Here is a 21,339-nt window from a genome sequence, read left to right as displayed (position 1 = left end):
GAATGCCGCCGATTCAGTCCATCCCGGACATGCGGTAGATAACAAATGGCTGCCAGGGGAGGCTTATCTCAGTTGACGTCAGCTTCCATCAGGGCCGCTGATCGACTGCCGACAGATATATCTGAACCCCATGAACCCCGTGATATACCGTGATACCCCGTGATATACCGTGATATACCGTGATATATACCGTGATATCATATCAGAGATGTAATGAACCCCGTCTTACGGCAACCACCGTCCCATGGGTTACCCGTGGTCACCTGTAGTTATCTTGCTACTCAATGATGACACTCCTGACCCAAGAGGCATTGCTGGAATGAATGGACATTGTTCATTGGACAGCGCCACTAACCCTCGACATAGTCTCGCCCCTGGTTAACCCTGGTTGCCCTGTTTTGCAACCTAAAATACTTCTTTGAACGTAAATTGCTTTATCCACAAGCGTAGCGCACCACCCATGCTTTGTCATAAGTGAGCGTGCGTCTAACGGTCATCTGTTGGGCGCAACTTGACCTCACCTCCACACCCCCGCTGGACAATCAGCTGAGCTCAGAGCGGCCCACTGTCGGCGCGGGGCCGATTCGGCGCCCGATTGGTCTCGTCTGAACGCCCCAGCCTTAATCTGACCGCGCTCTGTCGGTTTTACTTGGCCCAGTCCGTCGGCAGTGCATCGGTAAAACACCTATAAAACTCACTCCCGATCGGCATACACACATACACCGGAGCGGTTTCTTAGCAACGCTACCTCCGACGTCAATATTGCCACGGCCAATGGCAGGCGGCGTTACAGTCGGCCGACGAGAGAGCTCGGTCGTCATTGGTTACACACGCGCTCCATTCATACCCGTGTGGGAGGATGCCGTCCTGTCGGCTATATAGGGAGGTAGACACGGTTCCACGGGCAGATGGTGGATATTCGACGACAGGGGAGCAGTAGACGACCCGAACACGACATGGCCTCATCAGGTGAGTCCAGAGTGCTTGACTTGTTAGGTAAATAAATTTAAGAGAAGTTTTTAATAGTTTACCAAAAATATGCTTTATTAATGCTTTCTGATTTTTGTTACCGAAGGATATGTTCTTTTAATAAGTTGTAAATTCAATCTGAAAAATCCGCGCACGTTAAATCGGCATTTTATTTATGCTCAAAACGGCCATTCGTTTTTGCCCACGATGTGCAAAAGAAACAATTGTTAAAAGTACGATTGCTTGGTTTGAAATGTTTTCGACACTGCTTTGATGCATGTCGCGCTGTCCCGCCGTTTTCAGCGACGAAGGCCGTCTCGGCACTGCTGGTGCTGAGCGCAGGTATCACCGCCAATCCCGTTCCCGTCCCGAACCCCCTGTACCACGAGCCCCAGCCTCTGTACTCCGACATCGGGCCCGTTTACCCCTTCTCCGACTCACTATTTGCGGAACAAAACGCCGCTTACCCGTACCGGGATTCGAACCCGTACCTGCCGGAGTCCCTGGTGGCCGAGCTGGACGGTCCACTGGCCGCTGAGCAGCTGGTCGGGGGCGCGGAGATGTTCCCCGATCAGCTGACCGGCGAGGAGCGCTCCCAGCTGCTGGGTCTACTGACGGGCGAGCTGCTGCCGGCTGAGGGAGATGACTACGGGCCGCTCGGCTACGACCTGCCGCCGCCGGTGGACGCCGACTGGTATGAGGCGCTCGGACTCGCCTCCCCTTACGATAGTGAAGATCTCGGCGGAGAGTACGGCGACTACATTGGCGAGGTGGTTGACGAGCCGCTGCTGTCCTCCGGACCTAGCCGGGCCATGACCAAGAAGGACACCGCGGCCTCCGAAACGCGCGCCGAACAGCCCGCAGAGGAAGACGATGAGGAGGAGAGCGACGACGACGATGATGATGACGATGACGATGACGACGCTGATGGTGGCAACGTTGCAGATGACGAAAGCGAGAATACTGACGCCGCCGCCGCTAACCTCGTCAAACAAATCGAGGAGCTGAGGAAGACGATCCACACCGAGGGTCTCCGGCACCCATCCCAGCCCGCTCCCCAGACCCCCGACCACCCTGTCCGGTCTCCATCCACCCCTGCCCCGGCGGTGGAACCCGGCTCAGGGGACAGCTCTCGGTCGGTGAGTGCAGAGGCGCCACTGGCGGACCAGCTGCGGGCAGCCGCCGCCGAGCCTACCGCCGCACCACTCACAGACTCGGAGACCGCCTACGAGACAATCAAGAGGTTCCTCGTCATGGAGGACGCCCTGAAAAGGGTGAGTCAGCCATCATAGATATATGTCACCCTTATTTTTTTGTTTCAATATGGGCAAGGAGTTGAGTTTTATATTCACAGCTCATTTATTTCAGCCATTTCACAAAATGTAGCAATAACGGCACGGTTTTCATTCCTTCCAACTACTCTCAGAAAAGGAACAAACGCCTATTGGGTCATGGTAGTGCGGAATTTTCTGATCGTTTGCATGTCATACGTCTTAGTTTGGCGTTCTATTGTCTGCTCCTGCGCGCTACAGTAAGGTCGGCTCTTAATTAATCTAGTACCGCGTAGGCATGTGCGGTGTGTGCACTGTGTAGGTGGTATGCAACGCGTATAATATGTCAAACCTTTGAAACACATATACTCATTACTCATGTAGCCAACCATGCACAAAGGAATGCATGATAGGTTTAGTAAAGTAGCAGCCTGGGTAAAATAATGAGAACCTCATCCTGTCATCGCTTAGCAGTGATTCCGGGATTTATCTTTTTCAAATTAACAATGCGCTGGGTAACCATCAAAGGCTCCTGTTCGGGCGGCGGCCACACATTTCCATTAATTATAGTGCAGGCATGCCTATCATTAGTTGCTTCAACGTATCAACTAATCAATGCAATATTGCGTTCCACGTTTGCCGACTCGTGATAGTCAAATGGCTGCGCCATTTGAAATAATGGTTTTGCGTTTTGAGTTACAGCAGACTCGCAGGCGGACACGCGGGAATGGCACTTCAATGACGGGAGTAGACAGTACGCACATTATGGGGGAACATACGCGGGTCACTGGAGAAGAAAAGGTGATGCTTAGACCACGAGCTGGTAACGGCAGCAGGCAGACGAATTACTTTAAACAGTATTATGGTCAGGAGGAAAACACGTAGGTACTAAGTACTAACATTTTCGCATTTAGTGCACTAAGTGGCTTGCATTTTTAACTTTGCACAATCTGTTTGTGACATATGCGATCAATTAATACACATACTTTTTTAGAATCATTCAACAAGTGATTGAACCTAGCTTACCTGGTCACTGTACCTATATACAGTATAATTTCGCATTTTCGTATTCCGATGTCCTTTACTTGTCTCGAAATGATTGAATAATTATCAGGATGATGCTTATTTAATCATTATCAGAATTATCAGTGACTCGAACAAAAAAATCATACTCATCCGATCACAGTGATCATTTAACGGTTCTTGTCCTCATTTCTTGTGTCATTTTGATGAGACATTGGACAATAACCATGTTATCGTAACATCACACTAAAATATTTATCAGCATTCGACCCATACATTACGGCGACCAGGCCTATCAGTCGCCGTTTGCCGTTTCCTCGGAGCCGCCGCCGCCGATCCGACTTCTGGCTGGGTAGACTGTACCGCAGTGCCCGCCTGCCGTGCGGCACAGCCTACCCGCCAGGCAGTCTCGTCGCGGAGCCGGACTGGCTTGCTTGAACTGCACTGCTGCAAAGTGGGGACCAAGACCAAAATTGTCAACGCCACAGGGGCGTCGACACCGGTCCGACTTTTCCGACTAGTCGGACCACTTTTTCGACTAGGCGGTGCCCTGCTGTGGCTCGCGGGGGCCCCTGCTGCAGACCGCGGGGGCCCTGCTGCGGCCGCGGGGGCGCCTGTTGGGGCTCTCGGGGGCCCTGCTGCGCCTCTGGGGCCCTGCTAGACACCGCGGGGCCCTGCTGCGGCCCGCGGGGTCCCCTTCTGCGGCCGCGGGGGCCCCTGTTGGGGCTCTCGGGGGGGCCTTGCTGCGGCCACGGGGGCCCCTGGGGGCCCCCACCGGTGGGGGCCCCCGAGAAAAAGTCGGACCAGTTTTCCTTACGCGTCGACGCCCCTGCAACGCCACCAGGTCAACCTCCCGCGAAATAGATAGTTATTGCATTGCCATGTTGGACGCAGTTGAAGGAATGAAATAACTCCGTCTTCCTCGAAAACAAACTTGATGCAGGGTGTAACGACATATTTCAATGGTTGATGTGGCGGTGATGCGCATATATCTAATGCATACTCGTAAGCTACGATATGTATATTTGATATGATTGGCATAGCCTCGGCGAAAATGAAATAATGTTAAGATTGTAGATACTTTTCTAAATGTCCTAGTCGGAGTCAGCGTACCTATGTATTTGCAGCAGTTCCGTTTTATTATGATTAAGTGCTTTTAACTGTGGCTTTATAAGAGTGATACAGGAAATTGCTCTTATTTTCCTTACAGGCACAGACATATGGTTACCAAAATTTAGGAATAAGAGACTTGTCAAGGTCAAGTTATTCCATCACCAGTTATTATGTCGCATTTTTTAAAACGTACCAATTCAAACAAAAAGCCAGACATTAATCTTTGAAATGGAAGTTGTTTCGTATTAGATATGTTCAACCAGGCAACCCATTCAGCCGGCCACAGTACGCATATTCGTAGTCCAACGTTTCCTTATTGGTAGTCAGGTGCAGTTGCCTTCAGCATTTCAGCGCTAACTTCGAAAGGGATAGTAATTTCCGACAGTCCTATCTCCCGTCATCGCCTCACTTCACGGCACCAGCGCTGACATTTGGAACACGTGCCTAGTTTGTTAGCGACTCGCTCCACTGTGGCATACCGCCCTTTGGCGAATGTCGATCGGGTGTCGCCGCCCCCGCCCGAGCTCCTCCTTTACCGTGTGCCGTCCGCCCCCGCCCGCCCCCCCCCCCCTCCCCTTCCCCGTGTCAGGCCGGCGCCGGCTGGTGAGCGAGTGCCGTTCGTAATCAGGTCTGCGGGGTCTACTGCGTCACAGCGGGCTCCCGGGGGGGGGGGGTGGCGTCCCCCCCCCCCGGTCCGATCGGTCCCGCACGAGCGAGCACCGCCTCTGCAGGTGATAGCCGGAGGCCGTGGAATCTGACCCCGCGGTGACACACTTATCCTGCCCCCCTCCACCCCCGCTTCCCCAGCCCGTTGTGTCCGGCTGGGGGGGGGGGGGGCGGTCACGTGTCACCATATGGTCAGCTTTTGGACGGGCAGTATCAGACGCAACACAGACATTCACATGTCTATAGACCTTCGTTACTTGTTCTGCATCCTTCCCAGCTTTCTTCCCACGAATTCCTCATCAGTCAGCGGCGAGCTGCGCACGGGTGGGCTGGCTTCCTCTCTGTGCTGATGACGCCCTCACCGCCGGCTGTCCGCGGCGCCGGGGTGGGTCCCGGGAGGCGGCCTCAATGGGTAAGAGTGGCGCCGCGGCGCCGGCCAGCGTCAGATGAATCTAGCGGCGAGTATTTTTAGCGGCCACGTATCGACCGGGTGCCTCCCACGCGCCGCTGCCGGCCCCGATCGCCGCGCCGACCGCTCGAGAGCCGCCGTGGCCCGCGCTCACCGCCCTGCCCACGCGGCCGACACTGAAAAATGGCCCGACAAAAACGGAAACAAGGCACCTGAGTCAGAGTGCAGCCGGGCAGCCAGGCGTGCTTTCGCACTTCATCGTCTGTTGCGACAAGTTACTAACGGTGAAGTTTATAGGTAATTCACAATGAATGCAAACTTTCCATATCATTCCATAAGCGAAAAGCACATTCAGGTTTTAACATATGTGGTGCAATATGAGCATTACATTGTGATCTATGCCTGCTGCGGTCGGACTTTAACCCTATGAGGGCTATGACATATTCAGCTAAAGACTCATCACAGCAATCAGCACCGTGCGCATCACTGACCCAGACGGAAACCAATCCCGGATACCTGACCAATGAATGGAGCATTATCCCAGCATGCCACATCAAATCGAGACTCATCAAATCAAAGGCGAAACGCATTACCGAGCTGCAGCAATACAGAACACATTTGGGAGGTCAATGAACTTTGAATTTCTACATAGCTAGCGTGGGAGTGCAATTTGGCGCCGGACATGTATTAAAGCAGGAAGGATTGATGCAATCGCTGCAGGAAGGATTGATGCAATCGCGGCTCTCATGGGGGCGGACTTTGAACGATGCGAACTATAGTTCTTATGTGCGAATATAGAGTATGCGTTGCGACATGCAACAGGTTCCATACGGCACACGCGTGCCATTTCCCTAAGAGCACCACCGTCATTCCCTATGCAAGGTGTGTGCCGCCGGGACCATCTGGAACAAATGACGCCACCTGGCTATCCAGTATGCATCGATCCTTGTTGTCGATGCGCGACAGCGGGACGTTTTCCGGTCAAGGCTGGCGGTCCGCGGACAGACGGGCGGGCCAGGGGTCGATAGAGCAGACGGGCTACATCAGTGTGCGCCTGTGGTGGTCCACAGAGACACAGGGAGAGAGGAGAGAGAGAGAGAGAGAGAGAGAGAGAGAGAGAGAGAGAGAGAGAGAGAGAGAGAGAGAGAGAGAGAGAGAGAGAGAGAGAGAGAGAGAGAGAGAGAGAGGAGGTGTACCTAGGATCCGTTTGGCAGTGCGGTGTAACACTGCATTCATCAGTGCCCGGGTATCCGGCGATAATGCAATGGAACGCAAACAATGCAAACAGCCCTATTAATTAAAGGCTTGTATTCCAGCAAATGCTGTTTCATTAAGAATGCATTGATATCCGGCAGGCCTTGAATAGCGACTCGTAAGATTTGCAAAATCGCATATCAATGGAGGAATAACGTAAAAGCTGCGCATTATCTTGACCCATGAATGTGTTGCCACGGCCATCACTAGCTAGCAAACTAATTTTAGAACACCAAGCAAAAAAAGTCTTCAAACATCAGCCATCAAACACTTATCAAGCTAATCTTTATGGCGTTGTCTCAACTATATATGTTTTGTAAATATTTTCATAACATAACCAGTAACCACGCTCTTAAAAATAAACACATTGTAAAACATCGTTTTATCACCACCTTCAGAAGTACACAATAACCACAAAACCATACATTTCCGGAGCGCATTTAGTCTCTTTGAAGCTCCGATATTTGACAGGGTTCCAGACTGGGCACGTCTGACGTCAGCAGATATCGTTTGACGCATATCCTCGGCGTATTTTGTTCGTGGATCAGCCTGACATTGTCGCTTAATGTCAGACCAACGACCGGACCGGGCCGAACGTCAATGACGTCATAAAACCGCCGTCAGTGACGTCATAAAAATGGAGCCTGGTGAATGGCTGTGATGATGCACTGACAGCACAGCAGTGTAATGGCACCTTACTGGATCGGATGAGACTGTAAGATTCATTAGAACGGCGAGGCCCACCGTTCAGCGGACCGTTGAGTGTCACTGCCAGCGGGCAGAGGAGGGCACTTCCAGCCAGCGGGCCGTGGAAGTGGGACGGTCAGCGGACCGTTGAGTGTCACTGCCAGCGGGCAGAGGAGGGCGCTTCCAGCCAGCGGGCCGTGGAAGTGGGACGGTCAGCGGACCGTTGAGTGTCACTGCCAGCGGGCAGAGGAGGGCGCTTCCAGCCAGCGGGCCGTGGAAGTGGGACGGTCAGCGGACCGTTGAGTCCGTTGAGTGTCACTGCCAGCGGGCAGAGGAGGGCACTTCCAGCCAGCGGGCCGTGGAAGTGGGACGGTCAGCGGACCGTTGAGTGTCACTGCCAGCGGGCAGAGGAGGGCGCTTCCAGCCAGCGGGCCGTGGAAGTGGGACGGTCAGCGGACCGTTGAGTGTCACTGCCAGCGGGCAGAGGAGGGCGCTTCCAGCCAGCGGGCCGTGGAAGTGGGACGGTCAGCGGACCGTTGAGTGTCACTGCCAGCGGGCAGAGGAGGCCACTTCCAGCCAGCGGGCCGTGGAAGTGGGACGGTCAGCGGACCGTTGAGTGTCACTGCCAGCGGGCAGAGGAGGGGGCTTCCAGCCAGCGGGCCGTGGAAGTGGGACGGTCAGCGGACCGTTGAGTGTCACTGCCAGCGGGCAGAGGAGGCCACTTCCAGCCGGCGGGCCGTGGAAGTGGGACGGTCAGCGGACCGGTGAGTGTCTGCCAGCGGGCAGAGGAGGGCGCTTCCAGCCAGCGGGCCGTGGAATACGACGGTCAGCGGACCGTTAAGTGTCACTGCCAGCGGGCAGAGGAGATCGCATCCAGCCAGCGGGCCGGGGAAGTGGGACGGTCAGCGGACCGGTGTGTGTCACTGTGTATGGACTTGGTGCCGGCTGGCGGCCTTCTGTGTGCACTGACATCTGTGCACACCCCTGCCGCGGCCCTGCGTGGACGCTGACCTCTGTGCACGCTCGGCGCCTCGGGCACACGGTGGCCGATCGCGACCGGCCGGTGAGCCGCGCCGGTCAGTCGGTGCCGGGACCGAATACAGGCTGCGTCGATGGACAAGTCTCTCAGTACCATACACCACCTGACATTGCCGCACGGCCGCTGCCGGACATGAGGTGTGCATCCTTGGCCGAAGTCTCCAGAGCCAAGCAAATTCTCACAGCGGTGCTGACATCACGGGATCCAGTGCTGTCCTGAGTGAAGCGTCTTGTCCAAAAGGGGTGGCCGGCCACTCAGCACGGAGTCGGAACTGTCTGCATTGCTGGTAAACGGCTGGAATTGTCCGTATGCTGCGGCGTGCTCATGTGGGGTCACCGAGTCGTTATTTCGAGCAGGGCACGTAAAGCGATCTTGGCCGAGCTCCACGTGGCGCAACCTGGAGTACGTCGCATGAAGGCTCTAGCAAGAGGCTGCGTCTGGTGGCCGCTCATGGACAAGGTCATCGAGCGTGTCGGGAGCCTGTGTCGGGCATGCCAGGGGAGCAGGCCAGCACCTGATCGCGCTGCCCTCCGCATGTAGCCCTGGCCGGATCGTGCCTGGTCACGGATACATATCGACTTGCCGAGCCCACGAAAGGAAGGTACGTGATGGTCGTGGTAGACGCTTATTCTAAGTGGATTGAGGCAGAGTGCTGCACCACTGTCAGCTCCAAGTCGACGATTACTAGGCTGGGAAATGTGTTCCCGATGGGGATTACCAGACACGGTTGTGACTGACAACGCCACATCATTCACCTCATCCGAGTTTCTGTTTTATGCAGGGAAGTGGCAGACATCACAGGACGAAAGAACCTCGCCACAGCCAAGGCAACGGACTGGCTGAGCATGCTGTGCGTGATGTCAAGCTTGCCTTGCAGAAGTCTGACGCCAACTGGGAAGATGCTTTGTCTCGTTGGATGCGCTGTCAGAATATCACACCTCACAGCACGACCTCAGTCGTGCAGTTATCCCTCAGAGCTCATGGTTGGACGCAGCATCCGGAGCCGGCCGGATCTCCTTCACCCGGACATGCGGAAGGGAGTGACTGAGCATCAGGTGAAACAGAAGGAAATCATGACAGCAAGGTAAGATCTGAAAGAAGATTTGGTGTGTCATATCTCGTGTTTTTCCAGAAACTACGGTGTTGGGTCGCCATGGGCTGCTGGAGTGGTCGTTGGTGTCGACGGGCCAGTATCGTACGCGATCGAGCTAGAGGACGGCAGGATATGGCGACGGCATACTGATCAGTTGAGACGTAGACTAAACGGAAACACGGTTACAGAACCTCCTGCGATGACTGCTGGTGCAGCCGAGACCGTGGCCGAACCAGGAGTGCGGCTGCAGAGGAGCCGACGCCGCCGACCCAGCTGCACGCGCCTCTGCTCAGGATGTCGAGCTCCGCCTCCCAGCGACCGCCGACCTGCTTACCCGGACTGGATCCTGTCGCACGGCGGCTGCCGGTGGAAACTTCTGTGACTGGGCACGCAGGTGCCGTTAGCGAAGGCGCCTGCGCCGTCAGGCGATGATTGTCTCGAAGTGGCGGTGCCCCCCGATAGCGGCGGGCTGACGGCTGCGAAACAGTTAACGTCCGTACCGGCGGAGTCTGGTGCTAGCGAAGCTGGTGATCGCCGGTTGGGCCGATTGCGGAAACAAACTGATTTTTTTTTTACATAGTTGTGTGTTGGTGTGCGGCGCAATGGCTCATTTTTTTTGGGGGGGGGAAGGGCAGTGTAGGGACTTGGTGCCGGCTGGCGGCCTGTCAGTGTGCAGTGTGCACTGACATCTGTGCACACCCTTGAAGCGTCCCTGCGTGGACGCTGACCGCTGTGCACGTCCGGCGCCTCGGGCACACGGTGGCCGATCGCAACCGGCCGGTGAGTCGCGCCGGTCAGTCAGTGCCAGGACTTAATACAGGCTGCGTCGATGGACAAGTTTCTCAGTACCTTACACACTGCCAGCGGACAGATGAGTTCAGTGGGAGTGCGACACTGCGACGGTCACCGGACCGGTGAGAGGCAGATAGGCGCGAGTTCCGGTGTAGGTGTGACGGTCAGTGGACATGCTCGTGGCGGCAATGCAGCATGCAGCCATTCTAGCACCCACAGAGTGGCATACGGCCAGCAGTGACCTGACTCCAGCCCAGATGGCCCGCTGCAGACCCGGTGCAAGACGACCCCCGATCAGCTGCGGACCTGCGGTCCGGGCGCCGGGCCAAAGGCCGCTAGGCCACGGTCACGGTCAGCTGACGTCACGGTGGATGAGTCACCCGGGCCGCCTCACGGCGCAGTGACGGTTACGCGACACGCCCGCGCCTGCGCCGCTGGCGGCCACGTGGCTACCAGCAGTTGCTGTCGCTGCCGCCGCGGCGCCACCAGCGCTGGAGGTGTCCACACCTACCGCTGACGTCACGATCACGCGATCGCTGGGCAGAGGTCACACGATTGCTGGTCGCTCCCGCCAAGATGGCGTCAGGGTGGCTTGGCCTTGGGTGCACAGAGACATTAGGTCATGCACGGTCCGCTGACCGTCCCACTTCCACGGCCCACTGGCTGGAAGCGCCCTCCTCTGCCCGCTGGCAGTGACACTCAACGGTCCGCTGACCGTCCCAATTCCACGGCATGCTGGCTGGAAGTGCCCTCCTTTGCCCGCTGGCAGTGACACTCACCGGTCCACTGACCGTCCCACTTCCACGGTCCGCTGACTGGAAGCGCCCTCCTCTGCCCGCTGGGTCTGAAACTCACTGGTCCGCTGATCGTACCCATTCCGCGGCACGCTGGCTGGATATGGAGCAGCGCCCACTGTCCCCGGTCCGCTGACCATACCATACCTGTCTGCTGTCTGTCACGTCTCCCTTACTGACCTGCTGGAACCCATACTCACCGGGTCGTCAAACGGTCCACTTTCTCGAGCCCCCGGCGGCGGCACCAACTACCGATGAGTCACCTATTCATTCGACTAACGTCAGGGGCGACTTACAGGTCCCCGTGCCGCTGCGGCAGCGGCGGTGAAATCAGCCGCCATTCCTTCTCTCAACGCCGACACAGGATTACCGACTAACCTTCAGAGCCGCCGCGGCGCCCGCACCGGCCCGCGCAGAATGAACGATGTTGCACCGACCGGCCGCCGCCGTGTGGCGTGTCAACAGTCTGCCTCGCCCGTGCCTGTCCCATCTGCACCATGCGCGATACCGCTCCCCGAGCTGGGTCTACTCGGCTCGTCACAGCGTTCCCGACAGCCGTCTCGCGGGCGCCGCGCTCGAGGCTGCAGCAGCAGCCCGGACACCACCGACTGGGCAAGCAAAGACACGGCCAGCAGCTCCGAGTGCTCCTCTAGCTCCGCCGTCGCATCACTGCGCGGCCACAAGCGGTCTCGGACGTCATTATCCCTCACCCCTCGACGTCGCTGCCTCCACACCGGAACGGTCGGTTTCCTTACTTTCGGCACCATCCCCTCTACCTCTTGCCAGCCCCCTCCTCCCCGTGGCCTGAAACTGCCCACCGTCAGTGCCACCGCACTTCGCGCGCTCGCCGCGCGCTCCTCGGTACTGTCGGTGGCCGAGGTAGTCTTTCCCCGCCTACCTCCCTCCGACAGCCTCCGCGGTCAGCCGAGGTACCCGCCGCTTACCCCGGCCGGGTACCTGCGTGGTGTCCCGGCGATCGCGACCTCTACGGCCTAATTTTCCCATACATTTGGCAATTTCTTTGGCGTCTTTCAGCGGGAAATCACGGCACTGACCCTATGCAGGACGCTGATCGACAGAGGGCGTGAAAGGAGTCGAGACCGAGTCGCGCCAAAAGAAAATTGGTATATGAAGGTTACGCGTACCACCGATCGCCGAGCACGTGCTAATGGCACCTTACTGGATCGGATGAGACTGTAAGATTCATTAGAACGGCGAGGCCCACAGCCATACACACATCGGCGCCGCAAACGCCCGTATAGGTACTCGGCGGCGGCATCGTGTGAACCCATGACTCATATGAAACACCCAGTGACACCTAGCGGTCGGCCAGACATTGCACTGACGTGGAAGTGACTACAGGCGGCGGCGCCCCACGAACTGCACCCTTCCCTTTGCTGACAAACCATCACAGAGGGAACATCTTTCCCCACCTCCTCCCCACTCCCCCACTATTACATTATCTTCCCTCCCAACCCATTGTCTCCTCCTTTCATCAGTCCGTCTCGTCTTTCAGCGGGAAATCACGGCACTGACCCTATGCAGGACGCTGATCGACAGAGGGCGTGAAAGGAGTCGAGACCGAGTCGCGCCAAAAGAAAATTGGTATATGAAGGTTACGCGTACCACCGATCGCCGAGCACGTGCTAATGTAGCGGTATAAGTCGAATCAGGAGAAAGGCCTTTTATCGGTCGCTCATATACTGTTAACAGTAATATCTGTTCTATGATAAATTAATATCGCGTCTTTCACTGCTAGAAGACAAATGACAACACTGACGTCTTACTTTCTTGTGTTGCAGCTGCCGAAAAAGACGGCGAAGAAGTCGAAGCGGTTCGTCTCGGACCAGTTCACACGGGAGCTGGAGGACCTGAGGACGGTGAAGACGTAAGGGCTGACGTCCAGAAGATGTCAAAGGCGTCGGCGCTCAACACCAGCCGATTGAATTTTCAGCCACGGTGAAACGTGCAACAAAGCAGCGTGGCGGTGCCATAAGAGGAATCAGTCCTTGGAACGCGACAGACAGCAAAAAGCCTCCCCGAATAGCTAAGAAAGACGCAGATGAAAGACTTCGCTGACTGCGTTGATAGTACTGCAGGTCGCTTTTGCTGGAGCCAGTCCCACTGTTTATCCCGCGCGTGTGCACCTTTGAAGCAGAGCTTCCCTGTTGGTCAGCACATTCGAGAGCTCGAGTAGGAGCTGCGTAGCCAAATGTGGCTGGACTATACATAATCGACCTCTGGCGCAGCGCACCAGCTGGTGTCGGGGTTTTAGCGCGGCCTGACCTGCACTTGTTTGTCCTCGAGCGGCGGTGATCCCGCGCGGAGCATGTGATATGAGTGACATAAGCAGTGTATTTTTGTAATCCTGTGACTTCCACACTTTGACAACCTCAGATTATTTATATTTTTTGGCTTGCTGAGGCACCTACCTACCTGTAATAGCGTGGCTGGAGCTACTTGCTTTCAGGAGATTTTAGTAGTCAAGTGGGATGTATTTGTGTTATTATCATTAGATGACTCTGTTTTCTAGCTAGCCGATGAAACAGGTCAGTGTTCGTACCTGAATATCATAGCAGATGCTCTCTCTCTGCTACGCGTATTGTTGAGAAATGCCAGGAATGGATGCTAGACTAAAAAGGACTAAAAAGTTCACAATTATGATGTAATCACTATTAAATCTTTGTGTAGGTCAAGTCTGAGGAGAGAGACTAGGAGACAAGCCGCCATTGCTGCATTATTTCCATTTTCCTGACAACTCTTGGACCGATTATTTCTGTTATTATAGTGTATGCGTCCAGAACCTCAGACCAAAGAAGCGTCATGCTGGACGTTCCCCGGTGTCGAGTGCCGCCTTATATGATCACGTATAGAGGTGGACCTCTGGTGACTGGTTTACTGTGTGTGCGTACATACGTATGACAGCGTAACTTATTTAGTGTCGTGTGTTGTGTGGGCTGATCACACGAATGGATCACGCTTTTGTTCTGCCTAGTTAAAGGCCGTGTAAAGGGCGCTTACATTGTTTCCGCAGGTTCAACTTTTGACTTGCGTATGATCCATATATGTACACGATGATACCTATACTCGTACCTATACATGTATACTACCTATACTTTGCCCGGATCTGACGAAACGTCAATGCGTAAATGACAAGCAAACATCTCGTATATTTTGAAGTGTATGGAATATATAACAATGCACAACTTGTTTTTTTTTTTTGCTGCATCAGTAAACAAAGATGTCAAGACTTCGGCGAATTCGTTTCGATTGCACGACAAATATTCTTGCGCAGTGTATCCCACATGTCGTCTATGCTCGTAGAATGTAGATCATCAAAAACAGCAGTTTAGATGCTAAAATAATGGGAGCATTGTAGTTTTAGGGTTCAAATGCGGAGTCGGAGTCGGAGTCGGAGTCGGAGTCGGAGTCGGTCGGAGTCGACAGTTGTGACCGGAGTCGGAGTCGGAGTCGGAGTCGATTTTAGAAACCCGAGCCGGAGTCGGAGTCGGAGTCACCGAAAATCTGTCGACTCCGCAGCCCTGCTAGGTCTGCGGAGTCGGAGTCGGGAGTTGGAGTCGGTCGGAGTCGACAATTCTGCCCGGAGTCGGAGTCGGAGTCGGAGCTGGTTTTTGAAAGCCGGAGTCGGAGTCGGAGTCGGAGTTGCCGAAAATCCATCGACTCCGCAGCCCTGAATGTAGCATCATTTTTATTCAATCTATCATATCGTCCCCAAGCACAAATAGTAAAAGAATGTTTAGTATGTAAATTCCTTCTGTTATGAGTTCAGGCGCGTAACGAAGCCAGTCGAAGTTAAGTGTATGACTTCTTAGTTTTGAAATACCTGTGGGAGTGTCGCGCCCAGCTCGGAAGCTCAGCTGACGTCCAGAGGCCCGGTCACCATGCGAGATAGGTCACCAACCGAGCGGAGAGGAGGGCGAGCGAGGGTGATCACTGAGGAGTAAAACCGAGCGGGGGGGAGGAGGGACAGTCACTGAGCCAGGTGGCAGTCACCGAACTGGGGAGGGGTTACCGAGCGAGGGGGGGAATATTACGGACGGGAAGTTTCGGACGGGTGGGCGATCCGTGCAGCTAGCCGACAATTATCGACATGAGACCGTATACTGCAGACATTATATTTTAGTCTCTTATCAAACTTGTAAAAAGTTTATTTTATTTTTATTTAAGCGCTAAAGACGGCTCTTAATCAAGACTGACTCGGACTGATGGCGAGTGATGATTCGGAATATAAATTGGACTTACGTGCTCAAAAGAAGCGATACAAGGCTTCAAGATGCATCCGATGCATAATGCACATATTGCCAATATTATCGTTTATATAGCTATTTTATCATTACAGCATGAAAATACATTCAAGGTTACATTTCAGCCTAAGCTTTTTACTGTTCAAATAGTTTATGAGAATAATGATGCATAATTAATTACAGTAATCAAACAGTAATTTTGTGCCAACCTGAACAATGAAAGAAGAGCCAGACAGCACATATGGGTGTGAATATTTGTTGTCCCTTTTTGAAGGTCTATAAAAGCAAATGTAGGTAAAGCTCGGACCTCGACTGTGGAATTTGATAAAAAGTGAAGCAAGCATTGCTGTTAAAGAGAAGACACCTTTATTAAAGTAAATTGTCGTAAATGTAGGTTATTCGCCGTCTAGAGGCTCGTCTTTTGAAATATTGTGTAGGCCTTTCTCCTTACACTATTTTGTGGGTAGATATGTACTTACTAAAATATCATTCAATTGCACCCTCAAGTTCCGATATATGCAATGATATGGAACGTAGTGTAGGGTTTCCGGTATCAATTATCAAACTTCTATACCGGATGCATGCAACACATATCGAATGTCTATTTTGTTTGCAAAGCAATTAGTAGTGCACAAATTGCAGCTAATGCTGCTTATTAGTAGGTACCATCTATATCCCTTACATCTCAGTGGTTCCTTAGTGATCACGTGAGCTCACGTGAATTGTTCTCTGATTTTCTTTTACCTTCTCAATTTGCTGACTCGGACAATATCATGAATGCACAGCAGCTGGAGCCTAAGGATGCCTGCGCTGCCAAATGTATCCCTCCTATATATCACGGTCCGCCCCAGAACCATCTGGCAGCGCTGTGCAGCATATGGCAGCGCTGCGGAGCGAATCGATGAGCTGCTGGTGGCGCCACGATTGGGGGCGGCGTTGGCTGAGTGGAGGCGGCGTGGTGCGGCGCGGCGGCGACGTGGTGCGGCGCGGAGCTGATATCCCATGGGGTACAGAGTCACCTGGTGGTAAAGGTGAGTAGTTACTGAGTGATAAAGTGACCCTGATTGGTGACCTCACTGCATCCCCACCTCTACCCCCGTCCTGCTGCTTTGGCTTGCAACGGAGTACCCACCTCGGCCAAAACACGGTCCAACTGGTGTTGGCACTTGTTGCGCAGAACAGAACTGATGTACTGTTGCAATGCGTTCTTACGTTACAGCCTACATATGTGCAGCCAGCGCATAAACAAATGTGTGAAAATATTAGCGACAGCTTATTCATGAACCGAATCTGATACCACTCTCTACGTAATATTCAATAAAAATCCGTCTTGCAGGGCCAGTTGTATGAGCATTTTTTGTTAAAAGCTGTTTAACCCGCGCCCTGCTGGGGGTCCTGGATTTCCACGCCCTGCTGGGGGGGGTGTTCAAACACCCCCCCTTCTAACTCGGCTCCTGGGCCACGTAGCGATACGCGGAAGGCGGCGTTCGAAAGAGCATAAAAAATAATGACGAAATTACTTCGGTCAATTTTTTGGTCAGGTCAAAGGTCAGGTCACCAGAGGTCATTGAAGGCGAAATTTCGCCGATTTCCAGGTCGAATGTCGACAATTTCCAAGAAGCCAACGCATAACTCGGGAACCAATAGAGCTACAGCGCTGCGGAAAAGCGCATTCGATAGCCCTATTAGCGCTCTTTCTGAATAATTCTCTCAGATTTGACCTAGCGTCAACGGTTTTGCCTGCAGGGGGCAAAAACTGCAAAAATAGCCGATTTTTTCGGAAACAGTTTTTCTGCAATAACTTTTGACCCAAACCTTGTACGAGCTTACTTTTACCGGCATCGTGTTCCTCTCGTCAAGACGCATCGAATGAACTATAACTTGACCTTGAAAGGTCAACTTGAAAATTTGACCTCAGGTCAAGGTCATGACCTGACCGGAAAGGGTCATGTTGCATATCAGTCGATCCGTATCGTCGAGCTGAACACATCTAAGGTGTTTTCATCGCTCTAGCATGCCTCTATCAAAAGTTATTTGCGAAAAACTGTTAGATACCATTCGTGACCTAAGATGACCTCAGGGGCATAACCAGGGGTCACGGACACCATTTTCATGTTCAGTGTGTCTAAACCACTTGTAATTCAGTGTTTGGGAGTGTTTATAATGCTTTTCGTCCAAAAGAGGCGCATTTCAATTTTCTCCCATTGACTTATAATGGGGAGGTCGCAAAATTGACCTGACCTTAGGTCATCGATATCAAAATTCTGAGATATACATTTTGTACATGCTATTGCTCTTAGTAATCGCTGAAAGTTTCAAAGCGATCGGTCACTCGGTGTAGCTATGGCAGACATTGAAACGTTTTATGAGGTGAGGTCACTTCAAGTGACCTGGTGACCTGACCTTGAATGACCTTGGTCTGAAATTTTCCCAACATGTGTAGAATTGATGTATGATAAGGTGGACCAAAAACGGCGGCGCTCCGCGCCGCCGTTTTTGAGATATCCGCGAAAAACCACAGGGGGGTGTTCAAACACCCCCCCCCCAGCAGGGCTTGGGTTAATGATAGCACACATTAAATTATTCAACTTTCCAGTATCTAGACGCCATACCTTTAAACTGTTGAGTGACACTCCGAAGTTCATTTTCAACTTAATCAATGAATCATGATTGGACCGATGTTCTCAAGCATGCTCCCATCGCACACAACTATGACCGTTTGACGTTTGACCGGTGCTCTGGCTCTTACAGCAGGCACCATGATCTCCCGATGTCTGGTGACCCTGCTCTGTCTCCTGACGTCACGGGTCAGAGGAGAGCGATCCGCCTCCGTCCGGGGCACTGGCGATGCTGGAGAACTGATAGAAGACCTCGACTACGGCAGTCTCCCTGACGGCATCACTTCGGACACCGTAGTCGTCACCTACTTCTACGACTCAGGTAGGAAAAGAAATCACGCTTGGACGGACTTAAGTTATCAAAATTAGTCACCGTATAAATTTATTTAATGAGATGATTTTGCACTTCCAGTAGTAAGAAGCAAAAGGGATTTAAAAATGGTAATACACTTTCTGCAGCGCAGATAACGATCATGCGAAGTTTTGCAAGCAAAGCTGTTGTTCTTAGGAAAGTAAAGCGTTCAAAAGTTAAAACCCACACAAATTAATGTAAATCTTTAAGGAAAGATTTGACGTCCGTACGGCTGAACGATTTCACCAGGAACGATCTCGTCCCCACCTACAGAGCACCACTCTGCTGATACGGGACACCAACTGCTGAAAAAGCTCAGCAAGTACTTCAGGCGCAGGCCAGAGGTTGACATCAGACTGTGCAAGGTAAGGGCTGGCGACAGTACTAACGACTAGCTTATTCCCTGTCGAGGAGTGGCCAATTTTGCTCTTCTGTTCTTCTAGCAATATGCCTACAGTATAGCAACAGATCTTCCTTATTTATTAAAGGGACTCAGTCTGCAAGGGTAAAGCGGCTTTGTGGCTATTGAAAAAAAAATTATTGACAGTAAAAAGCCTCGGGCTAAAAAGGCTAACTCACGCTTAGCCGTTCTATTCAATAATTATGAAGTAGGTATGTCACGATTCAAACCAAAAGCTGACAATGATTTCAATTTTGAGTAGTGTTTCAGAAGCGGACGGCAGTTCCCTCACTGTTCTCACCTTTCTCAGGTGTCCTGTACCGGCGAGACGGGCCAGTTTTGTCGGCGGCACCTGGTGAACCGAGCCGTGCACGCGTTCCGACAGGGCCACCCGCGTGTGACGCTCTCTCTGACCGGTCCCAGCCCCCTGGACGCCGCCATCGCTACCAGCCTCCAGTAAGGAGACAGCCTCCGCCGTGCTGAAACTCGAGAATCAGCACCGACACTAGCATATGTGGGAGATTTGGCAGTGGCGGAAATAGCTCTTGAAATGCCACAGCTATAAAAAAGTAATAACCTAATGCTTGGATTTACATATGTAGGTTAGCAGCGTGGGGGCGTATTGTAAGAAGATGTTGCCGGCTGCGGTGGCTGGGAGATTACCTACCGGTAACTATAGAGAGGTCGCTCTGGTTATTTTCCTCGGTAAACCTTATCTCGCCCGTTGTTATCTTCGGAAACAATTAGGTGCGCCCCACGTAGATCCCGATTCTCGAAGGTCGATCCATGACACGAATAGGACCAGCTTTATGGGTGCACCAACCAATCAAGTACTACTTCTTTGGTCGGGACAGGTAATCATGGGTTTTCTTGTTTCCTGCTTGGGCTATTTATAAATGCTGGCATTGTTGAGTTACCTGTCACCTACAAAGACGATCTGTTCCAAGTTTTTCAGTGCCTATAATTTGAAGTGAAATATTCCGTCACGAATTAAAAAAATATTCGAAGTCAGTTTAACTATTCCATGGGGCATTCGGGGATCCCATGATGTTTGCACAGTAAACTCCGAAGCCTCTCTAAGGATTTTAAAGGCGTGTTCACTGCCCAACTGCTGAACTATGCGCTCAGTACTCTCTCTCTCTCTCTCTCTCTCTCTCTCTCTCTCTCTCTCTCTCTCTCTCTCTCTCTCTCTCTCTCTCTCTCTCTCTCTCTCTCTCTCTCTCTCCGACCGCTGTCGCTGAGCTCTGATCCTGCAGTCAGTCAGTTACTACGCCTCAGTACGCGGCATTTTAGCACTGCTCCAAACTAACGCGATCTTCTGCATTTTGTGGTTGAAATGTTCTTACAAGCACTCAATGATGTCTTCTCTTGCAGTCTATGGCTGGCGGAGCGGGTAGCCGTGCTGAACACAGCGCAGGAGCTGGCTGAACTTCAGACCAGATGCCGAGGACGATGTAACATTCTCACCGCTTACTTCCCCTCTCTGGGCGCGTCAGGTGAGTTTGGCGGACCGCGCGTCTGTCCAGATGGGCCGCGATCAACTAATGGGCAACAATATCCGCTCGGAGAGAGATCATTACTGGAAGAAAATGTTGGCATCGTTGCAAGGGGTTAGCAGAATCCCGTGACCTCATTACTGCTCAAGAGCAGAAGCTGTAGAATTGACAGGGCTACAAAACTGCTATCTCGGATTTTTGAAATTTTTGGATTTTGGCCCTCAAAAATCAAAAAATAGATTTTTTGAATATAATAGCCGAAAAATCCAAAAAGTTTTTAGAATTTTGCAAAAACCGGAATATATGTGATAGTCCTTACCGCCTTTTATCCACATACCAAATTTGAGATTGATATCTCTTTTTTTTGGCGAAGTTATAGCGAAAAAACTGTTCAAAATTGATGACGTCAAATTTTCAAACTCAATTTTTAGCAATTCTAGACCCCATAGCGCAAAACAAAGACCACTATTAGACTCCCCGTGACGAGCTGCATCGAATCAATACTCATTTTATGCAAAACTATCAACTTCAAAATTTGACCTTTCTTGACCTGACCTTGACCTGACCTTCACCAGAAAGTGACCTAAGCCGTACCTGATAGTCTTATAACCAGCACCATTGAGTTGGAAATGAAAAATTGGCCATAAAACATGCATCGCACAACCTTAGTACCTAAAGTTAGGTTCATGTGACCTGACCTGTGACCCTTGGTGACCTGACCTGTGACCTGACCTGGTATTGTCAGTGACCTCTTATAGCAACATATGTACTAGGCAACTGACGCCCTATCGCTGATTCTCGACAAAATGCGTTTTCTTCGGTGTTATAGCGCATTCCCTAGATGACCCGTGAACGGTGAAACGTGTCATCTTTGACCTGACCTGTGACGTCATCGGTGACCCCGAGGTCAATGAAATTTGATTACTTTCGACAAATTTGACAGGCCTTTCAAACGGCGTTTGAATTTTGCGGATCCGTCAAGTAGTTTCGGAGATACGAGGGGGTGGGCAAAAAATAGCCCCCCACCCACCAGGTCGCGTTATAAACAGACCCCACCAGGGCGCGGGTTAAATTGAGGTAAACGCCAGTAAACAGTTT

At 52.4% G+C, this 21,339-nt stretch overlaps 2 protein-coding genes across 2 annotated transcripts in view; both read left to right on the top strand.

Annotated features, from left to right (window-relative positions):
* Positions 1 to 879: 879 nt before the first annotated feature.
* LOC122391347 (trigger factor-like) lies at positions 880 to 14,316 on the top strand. Its single transcript, XM_043385149.1, has 3 exons — positions 880 to 969; positions 1,273 to 2,243; positions 12,913 to 14,316. The coding sequence occupies exons 1-3, from the start codon at positions 909 to 911 to the stop codon at positions 13,000 to 13,002; spliced, it is 1,122 nt and encodes a 373-aa protein (XP_043241084.1). The 5' UTR covers positions 880 to 908; the 3' UTR covers positions 13,003 to 14,316.
* Positions 14,317 to 16,307: 1,991 nt separating this feature from the next.
* LOC122391372 overlaps positions 16,308 to 21,339 on the top strand; it is a 32,395-nt gene continuing 27,363 nt past the window's right edge. Inside the window, exons 1-5 of the mRNA XM_043385183.1 lie at positions 16,308 to 16,406; positions 18,127 to 18,315; positions 18,619 to 18,710; positions 19,056 to 19,201; positions 20,120 to 20,241. Coding sequence (XP_043241118.1) covers positions 18,135 to 18,315; positions 18,619 to 18,710; positions 19,056 to 19,201; positions 20,120 to 20,241 — 541 coding nt within the window. The 5' untranslated portion in view covers positions 16,308 to 16,406; positions 18,127 to 18,134. The remainder of the gene's footprint in view (positions 16,407 to 18,126; positions 18,316 to 18,618; positions 18,711 to 19,055; positions 19,202 to 20,119; positions 20,242 to 21,339) is intronic.

The sequence above is a fragment of the Amphibalanus amphitrite genome, unplaced genomic scaffold (assembly GCF_019059575.1).
Source record: "Amphibalanus amphitrite isolate SeventyFive unplaced genomic scaffold, NRLGWU_Aamphi_draft 000434F_arrow, whole genome shotgun sequence".
Lineage (NCBI taxonomy): Eukaryota > Metazoa > Arthropoda > Thecostraca > Balanomorpha > Balanidae > Amphibalanus > Amphibalanus amphitrite.
This window is presented reverse-complemented; position numbering and strand designations above follow the sequence as displayed.

Bases quoted from the DNA above. Each gene is read 5' to 3' on its own strand.
- LOC122391347 (XM_043385149.1), top strand. From the start codon at position 909: ATGGTGGATATTCGACGACAGGGGAGCAGTAGACGACCCGAACACGAC. The intron at 970-1,272 runs GTGAGTCCAGAG...CGCCGTTTTCAG, and splicing joins ACACGACATGGCCTCATCAG to CGACGAAGGCCGTCTCGGCA. The intron at 2,244-12,912 runs GTGAGTCAGCCA...CTTGTGTTGCAG, and splicing joins TGGAGGACGCCCTGAAAAGG to CTGCCGAAAAAGACGGCGAA.